Source organism: Antrostomus carolinensis, unplaced genomic scaffold, assembly GCF_000700745.2.
Source record: "Antrostomus carolinensis isolate BGI_N321 unplaced genomic scaffold, ASM70074v2 scaffold18224, whole genome shotgun sequence".
In the NCBI taxonomy this organism is placed as follows: Eukaryota; Metazoa; Chordata; class Aves; order Caprimulgiformes; family Caprimulgidae; genus Antrostomus; species Antrostomus carolinensis.
The window spans coordinates 2,760-25,000 of NW_010313016.1; the positions used below are offsets into that span (position 1 = coordinate 2,760).

General features: G+C 37.0%; 1 protein-coding gene across 2 annotated transcripts in view; it reads left to right on the forward strand.

The window, feature by feature from the left end:
* The first annotated feature begins 455 nt into the window (after nucleotides 1-455).
* The window catches only part of EPC1 (enhancer of polycomb 1), a 23,525-nt gene continuing 1,739 nt past the window's right edge, over nucleotides 456-22,241 (forward strand). The window contains exons 1-13 of one of the 2 annotated variants that reach the window (XM_010167211.2): nucleotides 456-609; nucleotides 2,231-2,376; nucleotides 2,462-2,668; nucleotides 3,061-3,209; nucleotides 4,582-4,738; nucleotides 6,301-6,477; nucleotides 6,577-6,666; nucleotides 6,752-6,900; nucleotides 8,192-8,544; nucleotides 20,112-20,230; nucleotides 20,312-20,398; nucleotides 21,029-21,170; nucleotides 21,287-21,653. In XM_010167211.2, the coding sequence (XP_010165513.1) occupies nucleotides 510-609; nucleotides 2,231-2,376; nucleotides 2,462-2,668; nucleotides 3,061-3,209; nucleotides 4,582-4,738; nucleotides 6,301-6,477; nucleotides 6,577-6,666; nucleotides 6,752-6,900; nucleotides 8,192-8,544; nucleotides 20,112-20,230; nucleotides 20,312-20,398; nucleotides 21,029-21,170; nucleotides 21,287-21,653 (2,243 nt within the window). In that variant the 5' untranslated portion in view covers nucleotides 456-509. The remainder of the gene's footprint in view (nucleotides 610-2,230; nucleotides 2,377-2,461; nucleotides 2,669-3,060; nucleotides 3,210-4,581; nucleotides 4,739-6,300; nucleotides 6,478-6,576; nucleotides 6,667-6,751; nucleotides 6,901-8,191; nucleotides 8,545-20,111; nucleotides 20,231-20,311; nucleotides 20,399-21,028; nucleotides 21,171-21,286; nucleotides 21,654-22,241) is intronic. The other variant, XM_010167212.2, reaches the window with a different exon arrangement.

Consider the following 22,241-nt stretch of genomic DNA (forward strand, 5'->3'; position numbering starts at 1 on the left):
ACAGGAGGTGATGGCAAGCCTCCTTTCTGGTTTTCTGACGTCACTGGTGATAAATGGCTGTAGCAAATACAGAGTAATTCCACTGGGAATATCTATCTGCAGCTGTTTTGTTATAATATATATGTCTGATCAATCTTAAATGTCTCTCTAGAAACAGGTAAAGATGGATTTATGTAGCTTGTGTGCCAAGAACATGCAACTGGACTCAGTAAGTTTAGTAACCGACGTGTTGTGTGTGTTTGTGTCAGAGGCAGAGCTCCACCTACTGGAAACACCTTCTGGTGTGTGCAGCGCGCTTTGAGTCAGGTGTGCGGTACCGATTTCTTAGGTCGAGTCTCAGGGATTTGGAATGAGGGCGTTTGCAAAGAAATAGATTTCCTTTAACTCTAAAAAGTCTGAGCACTGGAATTATTTTCTCTGATTTTCATCTTGGCTTTCTTTGTGTATAGGAACATCATCTCCAACGGGCTATCTCAGCGCAACAAGTATATGGAGAGAAGAGGGATAACATGGTTATACCGGTTCCGGAAGCAGAAAGTAATATTGCGTACTATGAATCTATATATCCTGGAGAATTTAAAATGCCAAAGCAGCTGATTCACATACAGCGTAAGTAAAGTAACTCATCCACTGAAGTTGGCACTAAGAATTTTATTTTGCTAGTGGTTCAAGAGGTTACTCTTAAATGTCTGCTGAGCTTGCATCAAGACTGACTTCTCAGAATTTTTTCCAACATGTAAAGGAATACATACTTTTTACTGAAGAGGTATATTTAGTCCTTGATCAAGAAGGAGATAAATAATCCTTCTTCAGTCTGCGTCTATATGTTAATACTTTAAATTTTAGCAATCTCGAAGGCCTGTTTCTGCCCTCTATAATACTCTGTAGTTACAGCTTGCAGGGAAATTTAGGTTAATTAGCAAGGGCAGACACAAATCTACTTGAAGAGGAAAACATATAATATAGCTAAGAAACAGAGTACCTGTCCCCTAAAGCTTAACCAGGATAAAATGACAGTAGAGTGGATTGGAAAGCCAAGCAGAATTGGCAGTAGTAGCAGCATTTGCCTGTGCCTGCGTGAACGTATTCTACATCTAAAAGTAGGCGTTTTTTTGATATCACTGATGACTTGCAAAAATGTTTTGGGAATTTGTTTTTGTTAAGTCGATAGCAGCTATTCTGTATGGATGTGACCCTTGATGTGAGCATCACATCACTTCAGATAACTTTTGAAAACATGATAGAAAATATAATCTGTTGCAGAATTCTGTTGCATGAATTCTGAATTAGTAGAATTTAAAAAGTAGTATCTATAGTATGTAAACAGATCTCATGCCTAATTAACTTCAGTTAAATGTTAGACTTTTATATCAGTCCAAGCTTCAGTAATGGCTTAAAGTATTGGAATCATGGAATAGTTTGAGTTGGAAGGGACCTTTAAAAAAAGGTCATCTAGTCCAAGCCCTCCTGTAATGAGCAGGGACATCTCCCACTAGATGAGATGGAAGATCAGGTAGATGGGAGAATGTTGTTCTGCTCCTAAGCAAATGAAGAGATTAATACTAGCAGTCTTCCATGCTGATACTAAGGTTACACTTCTTCATTTTTCTTTTTCTTCTCTAGTGGTCTAACAGCTGAAATGGTGATTTTCAGCTGCATTATATTTATTAAAAGTAACTGATGTTTTTTTCATGATATGTTTCCAGATGTGCACTTGGGAAGAAATTCATATCTCTTGCAAACTAGAACAACTTGAAGGAGACATGATAACTAGGGAGATCTGGTTTTGAATGTGAAATGCTGCATTTTCATAGGATATTATGGAAAACGGAACAGTTGTTTGTATTCTGCAAAACATTACTTGTATTTGAAGATGCCTTACTGTATAGGGTAGACCATGCTGGGCCAGTTTAGTCTGGCTCGTCTACATCACAAAAATCATCGATGAGACTGTGAGGAAGGTCATTATAATACAGCCTGCACATACTTCTGTAGAAGTATCTTTGAAGTGTGTTTGATCTGAAGTCTGAACTATTGGTGATATGATTTTTAATGGCTTAATTTTTATCAAGAAAAAAATAGATATAATTTATAAGTAGGGTTACTTCAACATTCAAACAAATAATTTTGTTTTTGTCTTAAGAAAAATTTGATGTGTACCCCAGATGCTGCTATTAGAGCACAACACCTCTGTTGTAACACTAACTTTAACTTTCGCTGTATCCTTTAGCTTTTAGTTTGGATGCTGAGCAGCCGGATTATGACTTGGATTCGGAAGATGAGATCTTCGTGAATAAGTTGAAGAAAAGAATGGACATTTCTCCTTTGCAATTTGAAGAGATGATAGACAGACTAGAAAAGGGCAGCGGTCAGCAGGTACAATGGTACTTAGAATAAAGCATTTGAAATACGCACTCTGTACATTGCTATATGAAAGTGACATGCTGGGTTTTACATTTAGCCAGTCAGCCTGCAAGAGGCCAAGCTGTTGCTGAAGGAAGATGATGAATTGATCAGAGAAGTGTATGAGTACTGGATTAAAAAGAGGAAAAACTGTCGAGGTCCCTCTCTTATCCCAGCAGTGAAACAAGAGAAGCGAGATGGTTCCAGCACAAATGACCCTTATGTTGCTTTTAGAAGACGAACAGAAAAGATGCAGACACGAAAAGTAAGTAGATCACTACCTCCATCTGCTTGCTTTCTTTTTTCTCCCCCTCTCAAAACTAGCTTGTATAAAGAAACAATTCTACTATGTAGTACAAAACAATAAAAGTTGGAGTGTTCTTTTGTTTTAATTTGCAAGGGTAAAAACATGAAAAAAAAAAACTTCTTTAGGGCAACTAATGAATGACAGTTTAAATTCATTATTTTTTTGCTAAACCTCCTCATGGTTTTGGTAAGCTGTAGCTCGTGGATAATGTGCACTTGATTCTCTTTGGTTTAGCATATGATTATTTTATTTTTATATATATATATATATACACACACATAAATATTTAGAACTTTAATTCAAATTTAATTTAAATGATGTTAGGAAACATATACACTGTGTATCTACAGAATCGAAAAAATGATGAAGCATCTTATGAGAAGATGCTTAAGCTGCGTCGAGATCTCAGTCGTGCAGTAACCATCCTGGAGATGATAAAGAGGAGGGAAAAAAGCAAGAGAGAGTTGCTGCATTTAACACTGGAAATTATGGAAAAGAGGTAATGTTTATTGAAAAATTGCTGCACAAAGTTTTAGAGACTACTTTCTATTCCGATTCTCATGAACACTTAAAACAGTGAGAGATTTTTAAAATAAGTATTTAGACTCACATTTACAGAATAGCTTATTTTCACATATGGCTTCAGAGAGCAAAATAAAACATTAGGAAGTTGCTTATTATGGGAAAGTGACCCATCACACTAATATACATTGGTTTATTACCTATGTACGTGTATTAAAATATCTATATATTATACAGGGGGAGAGATCATAGTTTCAGGTACATTTATTTGGAAATTTGTGTTAATCTTGAGTGGTGTAGATTAAGGACATCCCAGCTAGTGTTTAGGCCATTTCCAATCATTACCATTCTTCTTTTTCTTCTTTATCACTGTTCTTTTTTAGCAAAGCTTGATCTAATATCCTCTTGAGGAAAACAGATAAGCATTTCATACAATATAAAATGTTGTTCTGTGAGTCATTTCCAACTAGTGCTTCTTTTGACATCCTATTTGTCAGCTGTGCTGAAGACCAAATGCTCTGGTCTGTCAACTCTCACTTTCCCAATCAACTCAAAATCATACCTGCCACATGGAGTTGTTCTTTAGGTTGATGCTTAGAACCTGAATAGACTTCTTTAGCTTAAGCATTTCTGAAAACAAATGTTTTGAGTCAGTTGCTTTAAAACTCTATAAGTTTTTAGTCTGACTTCTTAGGGAGACAAGTTGAATGTCTCTACCAGAGCACTTTTTTCAAGCACTGACCACTTTCAGTAGAAGTAGAGAGGGGAGAAATCTCAAAAGATTTTTCCAGCAGCTTTTTCAAGAAAATAAGTTGTTGAATAGAGGAAAGAATGTAATAGGCTTCTCAGAAAGGAAAACTGCACTTCATCACTTTCCATAGGACTTGAAATGTAATGTTTCATGGATCTGTTTGTTGTGAAAATATTCCATAACACACATGAGGGAGGATTTGTGAATAAGGCACTCTGCTGCCTCATGGTTTAAAACCTTTTGTGTGATCAGTAGATGTTTTTAAATGGTACCTGCTCCCAAGTGAGAGGAGAGGGAAACCCTCTTCTGTTCTTTCCTTCTAGTTTCTGCTTCTTTCCTTGACAGTGTTATCTTTTGGACATGTTTTATGGGCTTTACAGGGTAGTTATCCTTTTTATTTGGTTGGTTTATTAGTCATTGCAATTAAGTTTACATGTTATTAGTCCCTTTTCTGGAATAATACTTTCTGTATTACTTGCTGTCATCCTGGATGTCCCTTTACCCCAAGTTGTGTTTCTCTGTGCTGTGCAGTTTTTTTAGCAGTCGTACATTGTAAACGTTCCAACAAATTTTTTTTAAAAAAAAAATCTAATTTCAGGTATAATTTGGGTGACTACAGTGGAGAGATCATGTCTGAGGTCATGGCACAGCGGCAGCCAATTAAACCTACTTATGCTATTCCCATCATTCCTGTGACTAACAGCAGTGCTTTTAAACACCAAGAAGCTATGGAACTGAAGGAATTTAAAGTTAAAGTGAGTAGTATCAGTAACCAAGTTTCTAGTTCATACTGTTACACAAGCATGCTGTATGCAGGATAAAACATTTTAGGATGGGGGGAGAGAGGAAGCTTTTTGAAGCTGGAATTAAACTAGTGAAGCTGTAATTGGAATAAAACGCTTTGTTCTGTTCAAGTTAGGAGGATAACATACAGACTATTAGCATTCCTCAAGGCAGAAATAAAAGTATAGACCAACTACAGAGGGAAAAAAAAAGGACACATGAAATTGTATTCTTGTTCTGGGGGATATGAACATTTTTCTCCAATACTGTCCCTACAGTTAGGATATCCTGAATGAAACTGTATTTACTACCTAGATACTGCACAAAGATAAGACTAATGAGGTAAAACCCGTAGCTTGTTCTAAATTATGTAGTTATTTTAATCTGGAGGGTTGTTTTTTCATAGAATCATAGAATGGTGTGGGTTGGAAGGGACCTTAAAGATCATCTAGTTCCAACCCCCCTGCCACTAGACCAGGTTGCTCAAAGCTTCATCGAGCCTGGCCTTGAGCACTTCCAGGGAGCAGGCATCCATAACTGTTGGTTTTGGAGGTTTTTTTCTTTGTTTGGGGTTTTTTGTGTGGGTTTTGTTTGTTTGTTGTTTTTTTGTTGTGGGTTTTTAAAAAAAAAAAAAAAAAAAAAAATCCGCTGATATCCCAGCGTGCTGGATATCTTTGTCTGATTTTTATTTAAGTAAAGTATCAAATAATCTTATTTAATTTAGAGTGCTGACCAGCACTTTTTTCCCTGAAGGCTTTAATTTTGTGTCATACAAAGCATAGCTACAGTGCCAACAACTGAGCATATTAAATAGGTCAGGTAACATAGGAGAAATGCTGAGGTATAATTTCAATTTTAAACAAAGGTGACTTATAACTGAAGAATGTTCAAAGGCTCTTCTGAATCTGACAAAGTGGCTTGAATTGCTGAATGCTTCCATTGATAGCAGAGCATTGTAATTAAAATGCGCTTACCTCTTAGTGAGTTAGGTCAATGCAGCGTCTCACAGCTTAAAATAAATCCGTTTCTTGGATACTTGGGAAATGCACTTAAACTTTACTTCGCATAATATGGGGAAATGTGTTTAATTTTTAGAGGATTTTCTGAGGTTCTGGGTATCTTTGTGAAGTCTAGCTTCTATTTTTGCCTTTAAAGCATAGTTTGGTGCTTAGACATTTATGCAGTGTTGGGGAATTACTATTAACTTAAAATGTTAGAAAATAAAAAAGGTGCCTTTTGAAGACCATTGTTTATATTTTGGTCTGCTTCTCCAAAGTAGTACTGTTATCTTAACTGCTAGTGTTTTATCTAGCACAGATTGAGCAAATAGTGCTTGATTCCACCTTGTCTGTCAAACATTTCAGTTACTGGAAACGAAGTAGAGATAGCAAAACATGCAGTTGTTTCATTAATATCAAGATGATGGAGACATGAGTTCACTTTTTAGCTTGCTTACATAGGAGTTTTCCAAAACACCTGTTTTCATCTAATTCGCTTGTGTGTGTAATTTTATGCTGCCTTTTTTTTCCTGCAGCAAGATAAACCTGATGTTATTAGACCCAAAAGAAAGTATGAGAAGAAGCCAAAAGTCTTACCTTCGTCTGCTGCTGCTACTCCTCAACAGACAAGCCCTGCTGCACTGCCAGTCTTTAATGCTAAAGATTTGAATCAGTATGATTTTCCAAGCTCAGATGAAGAACCTCTCTCCCAGGTAGGACCTCTATAGTTCTTTGCTGCTCTTGGGGAAAGAATATAAGTAAAACTCAGGAATTTACTAATATGTCTCCTCTTACACATCCCCTCTTTAAAGGTTTTGTCTTGTTCTTCGGAGGCTGAGGAAGAAAATGATCCCGATGGTCCTTTTGCCTTCCGGAGGAAAGCAGGCTGTCAGTACTATGCTGTAAGTAGAATTACCTTATGTATCATAAGACAGAACAAAGTTGTGGGAAAACTTCTTGTGTTTAATTGTTTAAAATTATTTTAAGCCTCATTTAGACCAACCTGGCAACTGGCCGTGGAGTAGCCCTAAAGAGGGAAGGTTAGGAGATGTGCGTTACAGATACTGCTTAACCACCCTCACTGTACCCCAGAGGTGTATTGGGTTTGCACGAAGACGGGTCGGCCGTGGTGGAAGGTAAGTGCTACGTAATTGCTGGTTTTAATTTTTTTAAATTATTTTTTTAAAAAAAGCAAACCACACAAAAAACCAAAACCCAAAATTAGTAAGACATAAAGAGCAAAGCTTAAAAAAAGCAAGCCCCTCAAAAATGGAGACATCAGAGGCTTTTTAAATACTTCCACTTGATACAAGTTTCCTTAGCTGGTTAATGTCTGCTTTTCTATTTTGTAGTAATGGAAGCCGCTTTAATACTGTTTTCTTAAATGTTTCTAGAGGTTTTTATTGCTGACATTCCCAAGTTCTGGGGTGAAATTACATGTGTGTGTTCAGTTGTGACTGATGATTTGTACTTAAATTATTTGCATAGTGGTATTTAAAACCAGCAAAAATCACATTTTTTCAGAAAAATACTTTCTGAGTTTGGATCATACTTAGTGATTTGCCAGTTATAGAGGAGAATTTTGGGAGGAATACTGACAAGTGACAATAACTGTTAAATTTCAAACATTGTCAAAAATCTGAAATAGTTCAGGACTTCAGGCATTTTGCTTCTAAGCATCTTTATTGAAAGCAGTGTATAAATTGTTCAGTGTATAAGTGCCATTTCTCAAATATTGTACGATGTCTTTAAGAAAATTGTGCATTGGTATTAAATTTTAATTTTAAATAAATATGAGAATGTGATTTGGCTGTCAGATAAATGCTTAGCACATCTTCACATATTAGCAAGTCGGATTGGCATATGAGCAAAATAAGAAAGGGAGCTGAAGGCTCTTCTTGGGATTTTGCAAGGGGATTTGGAAGTTAATGTGTGACATCCCTGCTTCATTAGGATGGTTGTAGGTATATTCAGTATACATGGCAGTGGGGCTTATTTTATTATCTGTTTTTTATTTTGGTTTGTTTGTTTTTTCTTTGTGTTGTGAAACTCTTATCTTCCAGCCTGATTGGAAAAAAAAAAACCCATAAAAAAACCCACAAACAAACAAAAAACCCTACCAGAACTATATGTTGTTGCAGTGTCAATATATTCATGATGATGTATATCACGTGTTCAAACAATAAAAGCTAGAATATACATGTGAAGAGAAACCTAAACATACTGCTTATTATTAAAAAAAAAATAAATTGCAAAATAATTGTGCCTGCTTGGGGGGCTGGGGCAGGGGAGGGAAGTTGCTTGTTCTACAAGAGTTTTGTGTAGTTTTTTCTGCCCTTTGTCATCCCCAAGCATACATGGCAAATCAGTGACTTTCTCACTCTTTTCTTGCCGCTGTCTAATTCTGCATTGTTTTCCTGGTTTCAGGGTGCTACTAGACAGAGCGCATTCGGACTACGATAATACATTTCATCAGCTGGATTTGGAAATGATTTCCTCATCGCAACACTCTTCAATCAGTCAATTTGCCAATACCTCAGAAACAAATACCTCGGACAAATCTTTCTCAAAAGACCTCAGTCAGATACTAGTCAATATCAAATCATGTAGATGGCGGCATTTTAGGCCTCGGACACCATCCCTACATGACAGTGACAATGATGAACTCTCCTGTAGGAAATTATACAGGGGTATAAATCGAACAGGCACAGCACAACCTGGGACCCAGACATGCAGTACCTCTATACAAAGTAAAAGTAGCAGTGGTTCAGCACACTTTGGTATGTTTGTTTTGACAAACTTGCTTCTAGAAATTCTAAACTTGGCTCAGAAAATCCAGAATATCATTAGATCATTCGTGCTTTACATCATGGTCTGTTTTGGTGGTGACAGCCCATATTCACTTTTATCTCTCTCTCTGTCTGCTACATAGAATGTTTATTTGTATTTATTACTAGCAGTAGTGTTCTGCATCTCAAACTTATGCAAATGCTACCTTGGTATGTAATTATGATTCTGGAAATGACGGAGGTTTAGGGACCAGTGTTGATCTGAAGATCTGGATTTTTAAAATTAAAAATACATAATTGAAATGTTGATTATAAATATTACATTCCAAATTTTTTCTAGTACAAGGTATACTGGTGGTGGGAAATGTTTAGTTAAAATGTTTGCATTTAAAATCATGGCATGTTATGAAATCTTATTTGAACTTACATGAAATTAAATGCCATTTCCCATCCAAAAAATACCCAGCCCACTCCACTGGTGCATCTAAATTGAGGACCTCACTCTAAGAAAATTTGATGTGATTTCAGTTGTTTTCTAATTGGAATACTATTGGATAACATCACCCTTTGTATTGGGTTCTCCACACTAGAAGACTGATATTTACGTATTTAGAGGGTAACTTAGATAACTTGAATTTTGATCAGTCAGTACATTAAATGTCATCATTTTATAGGAAGTGATGTACTTTTTTTACAAAGAAGTAACTTTAAAAGTTGACCACCATTTTGTAAGGAGTCTCTAGAATCATGTTTACCTTGCTATTTTGAATTACGGCTTTGGAAACAAATTAGAAAACCTGGATAATGTGGGAGTGGGGTGGAGGGAGATGCTGCATATACCTAATAAACTCCCCAGGTTGTGGGATGTTTTGGAGGTTTGCTCAAACAAAGTGCTACCCTAGTACCAGGTTACTTTAATCCTCCTATTTTCCAATATATTTTGTACCTTTCCTTCCTGCACCACCTGGGTTTGGGTTTTTTTCTGAAAAATTCTTCCTCCTTGCATTTTTAGACTTAGTGGGCAGTTTTGTTCTGCTTCCTCTCAGACTGTCCTAGAGTAGGTACTTCTCTCCATCCCCCATTCTTTTCTCTTTTATGACTCTTCTTGCTGGAAATGTATTAGGGCTGAAACCAATGGTTCTTCTGGTTTGTGATCTAAGTACGGCTTTTGGTGTTTAAATTCTGCCCCTCCAGTGTTTCACATCAGTAGACAGTCCAGATCTGAATGAGAGCAGCATCTGCTAGTGGCCAGTCTGAACTGTGATAAAACGGTAGTCAGGTTACTAGTGTGAAAACAAAACTCTTATGTGATGAATAGATTATAAATTCACTATAAAGTATTAATGGGCAATGTGACATCTGAAAAATCATGCAGACTTGAAAAATTGTCTGATTGAGTTTAAAGCCTGTGTCTTTGTGTGTGTGTTTGTAAATAAACACACCCCCCAATAGAATCTTTTTTCCTTAAATAGATTATTAAGATACTTATGTAGATAATGTAGGAATTAAATGCAATTGTTATTTATGGTGATGAGTTCTGTTCAAGGTTTTAATTGTGTGGTTGTATTTTTAAGCCTGTGGGAAAGTAATACTTGCATGTAAGCACCTAGCATATTAGATTCATTTGTGCTTGGAATTCTATGCTGATGGTTTATCATCTGTGTAAAATATTTAAGTTAGTATTCCAAGCTTTTCCAAATTTAAATGTTGCTGAGTTTAGATTTCAGTTTTTTATTAAGATCCGAGGCAGGAATTAAGTGCTGAATAAAAAAATATAACTATGTCTGAATTCATAAATATACTTTAAATTAGTTACTGCAGTCTTTGGATGGTCACTTGTTATTAATATAACCAGGTAGATTCTACCCATGTAATAATTTATAACCTTAATCAGGATTCTTGTAGCATTGGAGGTGTATTTGAGCTTGTGTATATGTGATATAATGATGATCATCTGTTTAGGTGTAGATGTTTGAAACGAGCATAGAATCTAGTTCTTCTTGGTGCCATTCTGTTTTCTAGTGTTCTTGTTTTCAGTTCCTTAAATGGTTCTTTAAGATACGTTGTCTACACAGGTTACAGGTGTGTTTGTATGTCTTGCATATATGAGTTGGACTTCTTCAAAAGTGCATGTCAGTTGGGGCTGCAGCTGCTGAGTTGTATCTTCTTACTTTCCGTAGTGAATACTGTAAAGAACATCAGGTATCTAACATCTGTACTAAAGCTTTTCTGATAGTCATTACTGAAGATTTACAACCCTGTAGAGTGTCCTCGTTCCTTTTTCTTAGCTGTCTTTAAAGCTGGGAGTTTGTTGTGGGTGTAGATTTTCTAGGTGTGTTTCTCTTTGCCTTTTAGGTTTTTGAAGTGGCAGTAGGTCTTTTTACCAGAAAAAAAACTTACTAATACATCTCTATTTTTAAAAATACTTTTATCTTTTTGCTCATACTGTGAGTTGTGGTCAAACCATACTGCTTACCTTTAAGATGAAGCTCATCCTCAGATTCTGTAGTGGCCAGCAGAGGTGGTCATGTTGCAGTGTTTATTGTGCACCATCACATGATAAGTTTTGTCTGTTTCCCTAAGTTTAGAGAAGTCTTGACCTTTTCCCACCTTGAATGATCCAGACAATATGCTGCAGACATGGAAAACTTGTGGAAAACTTTGCTTTTCAAGTCTGTTATACGTGGCAAACACAGGCATGAAGTTGAGATGGTATCTCAGGTCTTCTGTTAATCAGAGCACATGTTATAAAGCTGTGCTGTGATGTAGCATTCTCTGACTACAGGAAGCGTTTTTTATCCTGAAGATCAGAGTGAGTTTTCCCCAAAGAGCCAGGCATTTTATAAACATTTTGAAGTGCCCTTGACTCTGAAGAAATGCAAATTTTTCTGGTCCTGTCTTTCAGAGTGCTCAGCATAAAGGATCTGTCAAAGATGAAGTTGCTGCATTGAGATTTTGGGTGTAAACTGAGAAGGGATGTCTTAAAAAGAAAAAGAATCCCTTCCAAGTTACCTAAAAATGGGGCTTGTACTGGACTTGTCATGTGCTGAAGGGTAGACTTTGGCAGCAGGATCAAGTGGCCAAGAAAAGTAGCATTGCTTTTGAAGAGTGGTTCTTTTTCGTCTTACTGAAGAATTACAAAAAAGAATCCTTTGCCCTCTTGCAAAAAGAGCCAATTCAAGGATCTTCAAGCATATGTTTTACAGAACGCCATTAAAAAGCAGGCAAGAGTGTAAAAGCATGATTCTTGTGGAAAAATAACTTGTTCAGTGGGGAAGCTGTTAATTCTGAACAAAATTCAACACAGTTACTTCAGAAAAGGAGCCTGTATCTAATTTCATCAAGTTTCTGAATCATCTTCAGAGATCGAGCTTGTGTCTTAAGTTTGGAGTGCAAAGTAGGCACTAACATTCATCTGAAGTACTTGCATCCCAGGAATTTGGTCTTCCTTGTTAGATTAATTGATTGAGTTCTGCCACGCAAATGATAGTCTTTGAACTGCATCACGTTATGGAGAGACTGTGCTTTATGCTGGAGACTTGCTGTTAAATGTTACATTCATATTTTTGGATGCTTGCATTTAGTATTAAAATGTTTGAGACATTTAAAACTGCACAGCATGTATAATTGTGTTGCCATCTTGTGTTTAGGAGGCAGACCACAGATACCAGTCACTAGTGAAAGATTTGAACAGTGGTTCCCAGGCTCCACAGTAAGACCAGGCAACTGTCTTGCATTCCCTTCTTTTCTCCCTTCTTCAGTGAGAAGCTGGGTGACTTTGAAAAGAAAGTCTGTGAGCTGTCAAAAGACTGAAGAGGCTAGCAGTTAACTAGAGTCTACTCACTGATTTGTTACTCTTTCTTGAGAAGAGGCTCAGTATTCTAGCAGAAGCCTTACTGAAAATTCTTTGTTATTATGTTTGGGATTGTGGACCTTACTGTATATGAAAAATTGCAGGCATCCAGAGTTAGTTAAAGAATCCAGAGTAGCTTACCTTGATCTTCACTGTAAACTAGAGATTTAGATAACGAGCTGCAAGTTGTGCTTTGCTATTCAGTAACTTTTTCTGAGGGAATTCCATATTTATTTATTTATTTATTAGTAAACTTGGATGCTTTTTTTGCACCTCTTAATCTGCTTCTTAAAAGCAAGTTTGTGCACTTGGGGGTCTAGCAGGATGGTGAACTATGCTTCCATTTCCGAAATGTGTGTTCAGCATTTCCATCTCCAAATTTGTAATGTTGGTTGATGGATCTATACTGTTCTCATTAGGGATACCTGGTATGTGTCCCTGGGCATCCCCTTCCTGGAAAGAGCAGGAGGAAGCCCCTCAGTTCTTGTGGCAGTTCCTTGTACCAGAGTAGGACTTGTCCTGCTTTCATGCCATCACTGGCTGTGTTTAGGTTTTTTTACTTAGCCCTTTTAATCTGTGATAGTCTCAACAGTGCTGTCTGTTTTACTGTTTTCTCTTTTCCAAATGTTTATTTTCTACATTGCAGGGTAAACTTGGTCATGAAAAATACTGACATTTGTAACAGCCATTTTCAGTTATCATCAAAACTTAACAGTCTTGGTCCATTTGTGGCTGAGATGTTGAGATTCTAGTTGAAGCAGCCATGGCCTTGGGAGTAAAAGATGTTTATAGCCCACCCTTGGCTTAGTTGAAGGAGGAAATCTTAAAAGGAAAAGCCTCTTTAGTCTGGGAAATATGACTGGGGGTGGGGGAAGAGTCAACACTTACTAAAACATCTGAGCCCTTGTGGAGACATTGAGACTTTGTAGTTACTAGATTTTCTCATTCAGCTTCGACCCAGTTGGAGTAATGCTTTGCTTCAATGTGCTGGATCTTTGGGCTTGTGTAAACTGTCAAACTTCTTCTGCATCCCATGCAAGGATGGCCACGTTTATAACTGTGGAGTAAACTGTGTGTAAACCAACTAGCCTGTGACATTTTGGTGGCAACTCATCTGAAGAATGATGAGCAAACAAATATAAATGCATAGCAAGTGTTTCTAGCTTTCATTCAGTGGCTAGTAAAAATCCTCATTAATTATTTTTTGTCTGTTTTTCTTGCACTACGAGGTAGGGAGTGCATATAGAGATCTTATATCTAGTTTATAATATTTAAGTCTAGAGTTCTGGTATTAGGAATTTCACACTGAAGTTCTGTTGGGCTGAAATATAAGGCTGTTGTAATAATCAAGGGCATAATGATTCATGTTCTCGTAGTGTCTAATAATGCCATGTTTAAGTAAAATCAATCTTGAACTTCTTTTCAGAAAGTGAAACATCTTTGGGCCTGGTGCATCAAATACTAAATCACACTGATGGCTCTAAGTCTCTCCAATCTTCTGAATTCACTGGTGAGAACTTGCTATACAGTAGAAAATCTTTAACCAGGCAATGTAAGCCAGATAACATCTCTCATAAGATAGAGATAAAAAATGTGATGTTCTGGATTACTTGGTATTGTGAATGATGTTTGCTTTGCATGCTCTTTGGCATTAGTAACCACTGATTGTTCTCTTATACAGCAGGGATGTCATGTATTTCTCTTAAGAAAACGTTGTAATGTGATATATCATTTTTACACACACTTTAGCAGTTCTGTAGTTTTATGTGATTTCTTAATTGGAGGCTTTAGCTACGTGGTCTTTCTTCTGTTACCTGATTGAAACTGCCTTTTTAATTGCCATAATTTTAGCTGGAAGGATCAGGGAATCACAGAAAGGTTTGGGTTGGAAGGACCTTAAAGATCATCTAGTTCCAGCCCCGCTGCCATCAGCAGGGACACCTTCCACTAGACCAGGTTGCTCAAAGCCTCATCCAACCTGGTCTTGAACACTTCCAGGGAGGGGGCATCCACAACTTCTCTGGGCAACCTGTTCCAGTGTCTGACCACCCTCACAGTCAATAATTTCTTCCTAATATCTCATTTAAATCTACCCTCTTCCAGTTTAAAGCCATTACCCCTTGTCCTATCCCTACCTGCCCTTGTGAAAAGGGACAAAATAAAAAAATCCAGTACTCTGAATGGATTTTTAGAGAGGTTCTTTGCACCCAGTATAATCTTGATGCTTCAGTTTTCCTACTGAAATAACATTTCTGCTCATGAGAACAGCTACTTGATGTTATGAAGCAACTGCTTTTTTAAGTTTCTCCAATTTAAATATCTAATTCTGTAGGTGTTTAACAGAACTGGAACATTTGCTGAAAGATTTAATTAAGCTGTTTGAGTCTCAGTATTAATAATTTTTTAAACTTTATTTTAAAAACATATGCTTACCTGGATAGGCCACTGTGTTTACTCCACAGAGATTGCTCGGTTTCCCTGACAAGTCTAGTGAGCATCTTCCATTTAGGAAATCAAAAGGAATGCTAGTAGGGAAACCAGGAGTTTCCCTACTGATGAAGGAAGGAAACCTTCTTTTTCTGCTTCCAGGATATGCTTCCTGGTTTTTAGTAAACTGGTTCTTGGTGTCAGTTTTTTCATTAGTCTGAATTTTTCTACTTCAAGGAAACAAAGTGACAACTAGTGAGTCACCTTACAGTAAAACTCGCAGCAGTAGTCAGGAGGGCAGGCTATGGTTGCTTATCCTACAAGACCAGTCTGTTTATACAGATTCTGCAGCCAACCCCTCTCCTCACTGGTTTTGACCACTTCTAGGAAGTAGTGTGTTGTTAAAAAATTGAGTTATTGCACAATATTCGTGGCTGTTGCTAGGCAGCTACTAAGCAGTGATTTATTCTGTCAGTCAGCCTCAGTAATGTATAATGCTTCTGTCCTTGTATTCAGAGTAAACTCCTGAAGCTTTTTCTCCTACATTCCATTCCTTTTTGCAGTCTGTAAGCCAGAAAACATTTCTCTTGCTGCCAAAGTACAGCACTAATACAGTTGCAGAATAGGTGCATGCATTGTCCCAAGCTGTTAAATGAAGAGAACAACAACATAACATAATGTACTGACTTAAAATCCTGAAGGTTGTCAACTGGAATGTTACAACTTGATTTGGAATTCCACCAGAAACAATTCAGAAGCATACTGAGTTTTAATTGTTCCAATTCAAAACAGTATGCTGCAAACAAACGAGTAAGAAGTATTCATGTAGCCTGGTCTGTCAGTAAAACTTGAGCTACCCGTGTTCTGACAGTGTTCCCCGCTCCAGGTGGGGTTGTGCTGTACAGGTTCCTAATGTTTAAGGTTGGGAAAGGAGTTGGGTTTGGTTAACTTAAGGAGTCAGGTGACTTGCATAAATTACTGAAAACGTCTCAGAGCATATGTAGAAGTTTTGGGGAAAGGTACAGTTGTTAGCTGTGAGAGACAGTTGAGCTATTCAGAAATGATAGTGTTCTTATTTATAGTGTATCAGTAGTGGAGGTTGAGATGTTCCCACATCCACCCCTCACTGGATTCTGTGCAGTGAGTGAAATGGGGTGTTTTGCCACTGCCCAATTCAGTAAATTCTGTAGTATTAAATGGTCATTACTGTACGATGGAACCATGACCACTAGATGCTGTTTGAGAAGAATCTGTAAACACTGCACTCCTGTCTAGGGTTGTTGAAGCAAGAATCTGTTTTAAAATCTGTTGTGTTGTCTTTAGACGTTGAATGTTATGTTTTGTCCCTTTTTTAACCTGAAGCTGTTGTTCAGTTGTCTGTTGCTTTACTATTTTTTAAAGCACTGAAGCTCTCCAGTAATATCAGGAATGTGTAGCTTTGTGTAGCAATACTCTTCGGAGTTACTAGAAACGTGGTTGCTGATATAAGTGCACAGGAAAAGTCTGGGCTTCCTTCATGCCTGTTTTTTTCCCAGGCAGATAAAGACCAGTGTATGACACAAAAGAAAATGGCATTCGTTTTTATTACTTCTACATTTACTATTTTTCTCTGACTCAGCTGAAAGATTTTCAGCTGTGTCCTTTCTCTTCTGTAGAATAAAAATAAGAAGAGGTAATAAAATTTCTGGAATAAAGTTCTTAGGGATGCTGTTAGGTGGTGTTAAGATACTAAGTTTGGCACCCATGCTGTTGTATCTATGCTAGCTTTACAGGTCAGAAAAATATATTCTCTGCAAGCCATATAATTAACCCACTAATAGCAGCTGTGTTTTTATGGTCTGCAGTGCTTCCTACTTGAATGACAGTTGAACTTAGACTGGCTCTTTCAGAAGTTTAGGACTGTGCCTGCAGATGTAAAGGCATGGACAGTCAGTGCACCCATGATTTCCCTGTGCTGAGCATATATATGATTTCCCCAGAAAACCTTCCCCAATTCTAGTCACAGTTGTATGCCACAGAAAATTAATATGTAAGGTTAAATAGGTGGAAGTATTTTCATGTGAAGTACATACCAACATTTTTTGTGCATAGGAATGGTAGTTTTCAGAAGCAACTTATACCTCATAATCAATAGGCTGTTTTTTCAGCTGAAGTGTAATATAGACTGTACTCTGAGAGCAGGAGGGGAAGAAACCTAGTGACAGTGTTAGTGAGCAAAATATATGGTGGCTTTTAACAGAAGAGGAATAAATATTCTATCCTAGTTTGCAAGTCTTCAAAAGAAATAATGATTATTTTTGGTTTGGATAGTTCTCAGTAGTAGTAATGTTCTTAAAACCTTCAATGTAGTGCTTGTTTAGCATGGAGGAGGAAGAGCTAGCTTGTCTAATTACAATCTAACTTCTTCTGGTACGTATCTGGATGTGCTGTGGAATGGAAAAGGAGTATCAATCAGATTATTTTAGAAGGCTATAGCTTGAGCAGTCCCTTATGGGCAGTGTTGTGTTTCTAAACTGGGTGCAATTGATAAATTCAGAATCTCACAGTAAATCTGTGATAGTGTTGTAAATAGTATTTTGAAATGTCTAGTAAGCTTTTACCTGTAATAAGGGAAGCAGCAAAAATGTTGCTGAATGTTTTAACCTAAATTGAAAAACCTGATTTAAATTGTTCTGAGTGTATTTTCAGATATGACAAGTAAATAGCCATTTCCATTACTTTTTTGAGGCAGTATTTGTAAGTGTGTTTGGATATTTGAGCAGAAGTAAGAGAAGCAGTTTGAATATAGTTGAGGGGGGTGGTTGTAGCAGTGTTCTTCTGTCACTTGTTTACTTTGACAGCTATATAACTGTTTCCATAGTGGTGGGAAACTTAGGGCTCTAAGGGTTACAGACTGCTTAAAAAGAAATACACTAATACACAATTTGAAAGATACAGTTGTTCTAAATGTTGCTTCCAGAAAGAAGGGGGAGCACTTAAAGACTGTCCTAAATAATAGCTACCCTAAACAAACACAGCTTGTCTCAATAAACTTTATTTACTTTTTCTAAAAGAAAACAGTATTTTGGAGTTGGTTAAACCAACATATGTGACTGTGCTTACTACAGGTCTATTTTGTAGCTAAAATCTAAAATATACTTCAAGCTTAAAAACTGAAACTAACTATTAATAAAGTTCACTTACTCAAGTGGACAAAAGTGACATGTTTATGATGGTGAAGATTTTAATCTTAATTCAGTCAAAGATGGTGGTGTAACGTATCCTCTTTTCCCCGTTCCTTTGTCAGTCTGGAAGTTCTCTTTATTTAGAACACTTACTCAGTCTATTCCTAAGCAATATATTTACAGTGTCATACTGTAGAATAAAATACCTTACTAATACATGGAACCTTCAATATCATTGACACTCTGGCTAAACCATAACAATTCTAAATTTTAGGTTTTATAAAAAACATTTCATTAATAAGTCACTACTAACTGATCAATATAAATGAAATATCTGTTGTTACCAGAACAGTACATCCATTTTTCTTCCTCTGCTGCTGCTACTCAGCTTTCTATATGCTAATCTTTGTGTGTGAAAGCTTTCTTGCTCTAACTTCTATGTTTGGTGTCAGTTTAAAAAAAAAATCTGAAGGGCTTTTAGTTTATATAAAGTAGGATTAAAATATAAACAGCCAACTTCTGAATATTTGGTCTATGAATTCTGATTTATTTATGTATTTAGTAAGGGCATTTATGAATGACGTAACTACCAAGTTGTTCCTCTAGGAATAACTTTAAAACATTTAAGAAATGAAACAAGTTGAAGGGAGACTTAACTGTAGCAGTAGTGGGAAGTAATTTGCCACAGCAATATAAACAAGTGCTACGTCCCTACTTGATAAAGAATGTTACCTAAAAAAAAAAAAATAGTAATTTGAATTATAACTTCAAGTCCTCAGATAGCAAAGTGCTGGTAATAATTTGGTGCTATTTCCAGTACATAACAGAAGGATTTGGAACAATGTTTAAAAAAAAATAAAATTGCAGTTACACTGGAAAAATGCATGCTCAACAGTGTTTGCTCTGCCTGTTTCCAAATATTAATTCTTACTTTGGTTAGCCATTTGTATTGACTTGTTATTCAAGTTTATACAAAAGGGACAGTTGCTCTTCAGAATCCTGTTGTATCCAGAAGCAGGAGATGATTATAGTTTTGCTAGAAACAGATTTTCTTCAGGCAAGCACACCTGAAGGAGTAGATTAATTTAAATAAATAATGAAATAAATAAAATTGCAATTTGTGAACAGGATTCAAGTGTGCTGGTGATTTATTACCAAACAGTAATGAACTTCCCCAAATTTCCAACCTTCACTAGAAGTACGAATACTATTTACAGCACTTGCTTGGGAGCATCTGTACCATCTGAGGATAAAATTGAAGGAAAAATGTGAAAGGTGTATCCTAGACTGAATATGCAAGAGGATTCACATTCCAGCCTTGATTCCATTTTAAATTGGAAACTGAGACTCTCTTTTATTTTAGAAATGTAAATTTAGGGGCTGGGGGGAAATACTAACATTTTATGAAGTAATCAGTGAACCAGTGACGCCTCGCCCCTGCACCACTGGGCATCCCCTTGTGAATCCATATGAATAATGTTGGGTTTTATCCATTTTATACTTGTGGGCTAGCAGGATAAAATCCTAGTTGGTTTGTCATGCACTGACTACTGAGTCACCTTTCAGAAATCTTAGAAGGATGTAGTTCTATCAGATTCTGTATTGATGGAGTTGCTTGTCACGTGATTAAAACCAACAAAAGTAAAACATAAATCTTAATTGTGGGTACTTGCTACCTTCAAAATGCTATCTGAGAGGGCTGGAAGCATGCAGTTCCCAAGTTTTGCATATAAGCCTACTTTACTAATAATGTAGATACATTATTTTCACAAAGTGGAAACAGTGATGCCATTTCTACCTGTAATTTCATTTTAATCACTTGTTAGAGAGTTTTTGGTGGTTTTGACTGTGTTTTGGTTCCCTCCTCCCCCTCCCTTTTTGGTATCTTGAGCGAAATGCAGCAGAGCAATTAAAGCCTGTATACTAAACAGCTTAAAAAGGGAAGGCTTAATGTAAATAAAAAATTTCTGGGAGGATAATAGCTTTTTTGCCATAAAGGTGCATTAGGCTCTTAGGAACTTGCTGTGGTGATTAGGATTATAAAATAGATGTGTTTATATACACAACACCTACGTATTTTGATATAGTATTTTCTCGTTTTATATTTTGTTCAGCATTTACAGCCGAACAATACCAGCAACATCAACAGCAACTGGCACTAATGCAGAAACAGCAGCTTGCACAAATTCATCAACAGCAAGCAAATAGTAATTCTTCTGCCAACACATCACAGGTGAGGGATTTGTCTGTGCTATGATTTATCCCTCATTGTTTCCCACCAGGGTTCATCTCTAATTGTCAACTGTTGCCATAGAACCTTGAAACTAACCAACAGGAAAGTGGCTTTCGCCTGAATCTACATCATAGCCATTCTGTAAAGTGTTTAGAAGGGACACTGCAGGTGAGTGTGGCAGGCATTGCCTCTGCTCCCTCTTAAAAAAAGATGGGTCAGTCAATTAATGAAATTTTCTGAGCCTTACAAATATGAATTGCAGAGATCTCCAGCCATGTCATGTCATTATCCTCTTGATAGTGGGGGATTTTTAGAGCAGGATTTTTGGTTAATAACTAAAGCTAACTCCTCCGTACAGCTGTGCAAGTGTCTGATATTCATAAATGTGTAGTGATTGCAGTGGTGATGGACACGTAAAAAGGTTCAGAAGTTGATTGCAATCTGAACCTCCGAGTCTCTGGATTGGGTTTGGAATTTCATGAAAACCAGTTGACCTGTGAAACAGTGTTCCATAGAACTTTGGAAATAAGTTTCTTTTTCTTTTAAATAGTTGTGGGGATTTTCTTCTCCGTTGTTACAACAGAGCTAAAAGTGCATGGAAAAAAAAAAAATCACAGTTCAGATTTTAACTCGTTGTACTAAATGCTGACAGTTTGGCCTGAAAGAATGTCTGGGCCACAGTTCTAATTTACATGTGTTGAATTTTGTTTTACTAGTTTGTGTGTAGCTTTAAAATGGTGAGAGTACTGTCTTTTGGAAGCCTCAATCACGTGTATTTGCCACCGTTGTTCTTTTTAGGGTTTTGTTTCCAAGACACTGGATTCTGTTAGTGCTCAATTTGCTGCTTCAGCTTTGGTTACATCAGAACAACTGATGGGATTCAAAATGAAGGATGATGTGGTGCTTGGAATTGGGGTGAATGGCATCCTTCAAGCCTCAGGTATGCAGTGGCTCAACAGAGTTTGATTGCATCTTGATTTTTACAGTGGAGATTTATCTGTCTGGAATTGAGTGTTTTCTGAAAAATGAGCTTACTGTTTTGCTTTTCTTTTGCAGGAGTGTACAAGGGCTTACACCTCAGTAGTACTACACCTACAGCACTTGTCCATACAAGTTCATCATCAACAGCAGGTTCAGCCTTGTTACAGCCTTCAAATATAACACAGACTTCAAGTTCCCACAGTGCACTGAGTCACCAAGTAACTGCTACCAATTCTGCAACAACTCAGGTTCTGATTGGGAACAACATCCGATTAACTGTACCCTCATCAGTTGCCACTGTAAACTCTATTACCACACTCAATGCACGACATATACCTAGGACTTTAAGTGCTGTTCCATCATCTGCCTTAAAGCTGGCTGCAGCAACAAATTGTCAGGTGCCCAAGGTTCCAGCTTCCTCCTCTGTGGATGCAGTACCAAGGTAGGTTTTTTACATCTGCTTATGTTTCCCAGCCTTTATTTTGTTTACTAAATATATTTATAGCAAATAAGAACAGTTGTCTTAGATCAGGCTGGCCTAAATTGATGTTGTGCATAATGGCAGTCAAGGAGGGTGAGGAATACAAGAACAGGCAGACTTTTACGCTGATGGTTCCCGGATGTTCTGCTAGCTGCCAGATCAAAAATATATATTAGCTCAAAAGTTAAATTTATGATCTGTGCCATTTAAAAATTCTCCACTGTTGGGTGCAGTTATTGGCTCTTATGTTTCATGTGAAGGCTGAACTATTCCAAAATGAAATGTGTGTCTGTCCTTAAAAGTAAGTGTGCCAGGACTGCCAGGAATGAATGTGGGGTAGAGCTGCATTCAGGAACGTTTCTGTAATTTGAATGCTGTGGATGACTTCAGAGGATGTATTATATTTTGAGATACACAAAATAAAAGTATTTGTCATATTCTTTAGATAAAATAACCATTTTCTGTTCTAAGTTCCTCTTCTCCCTTTCTGTTGTCTTCCTTAGTTTAAGATATTTGGCTAGAAGATGAATTAAAATAGGTTAAATGGGA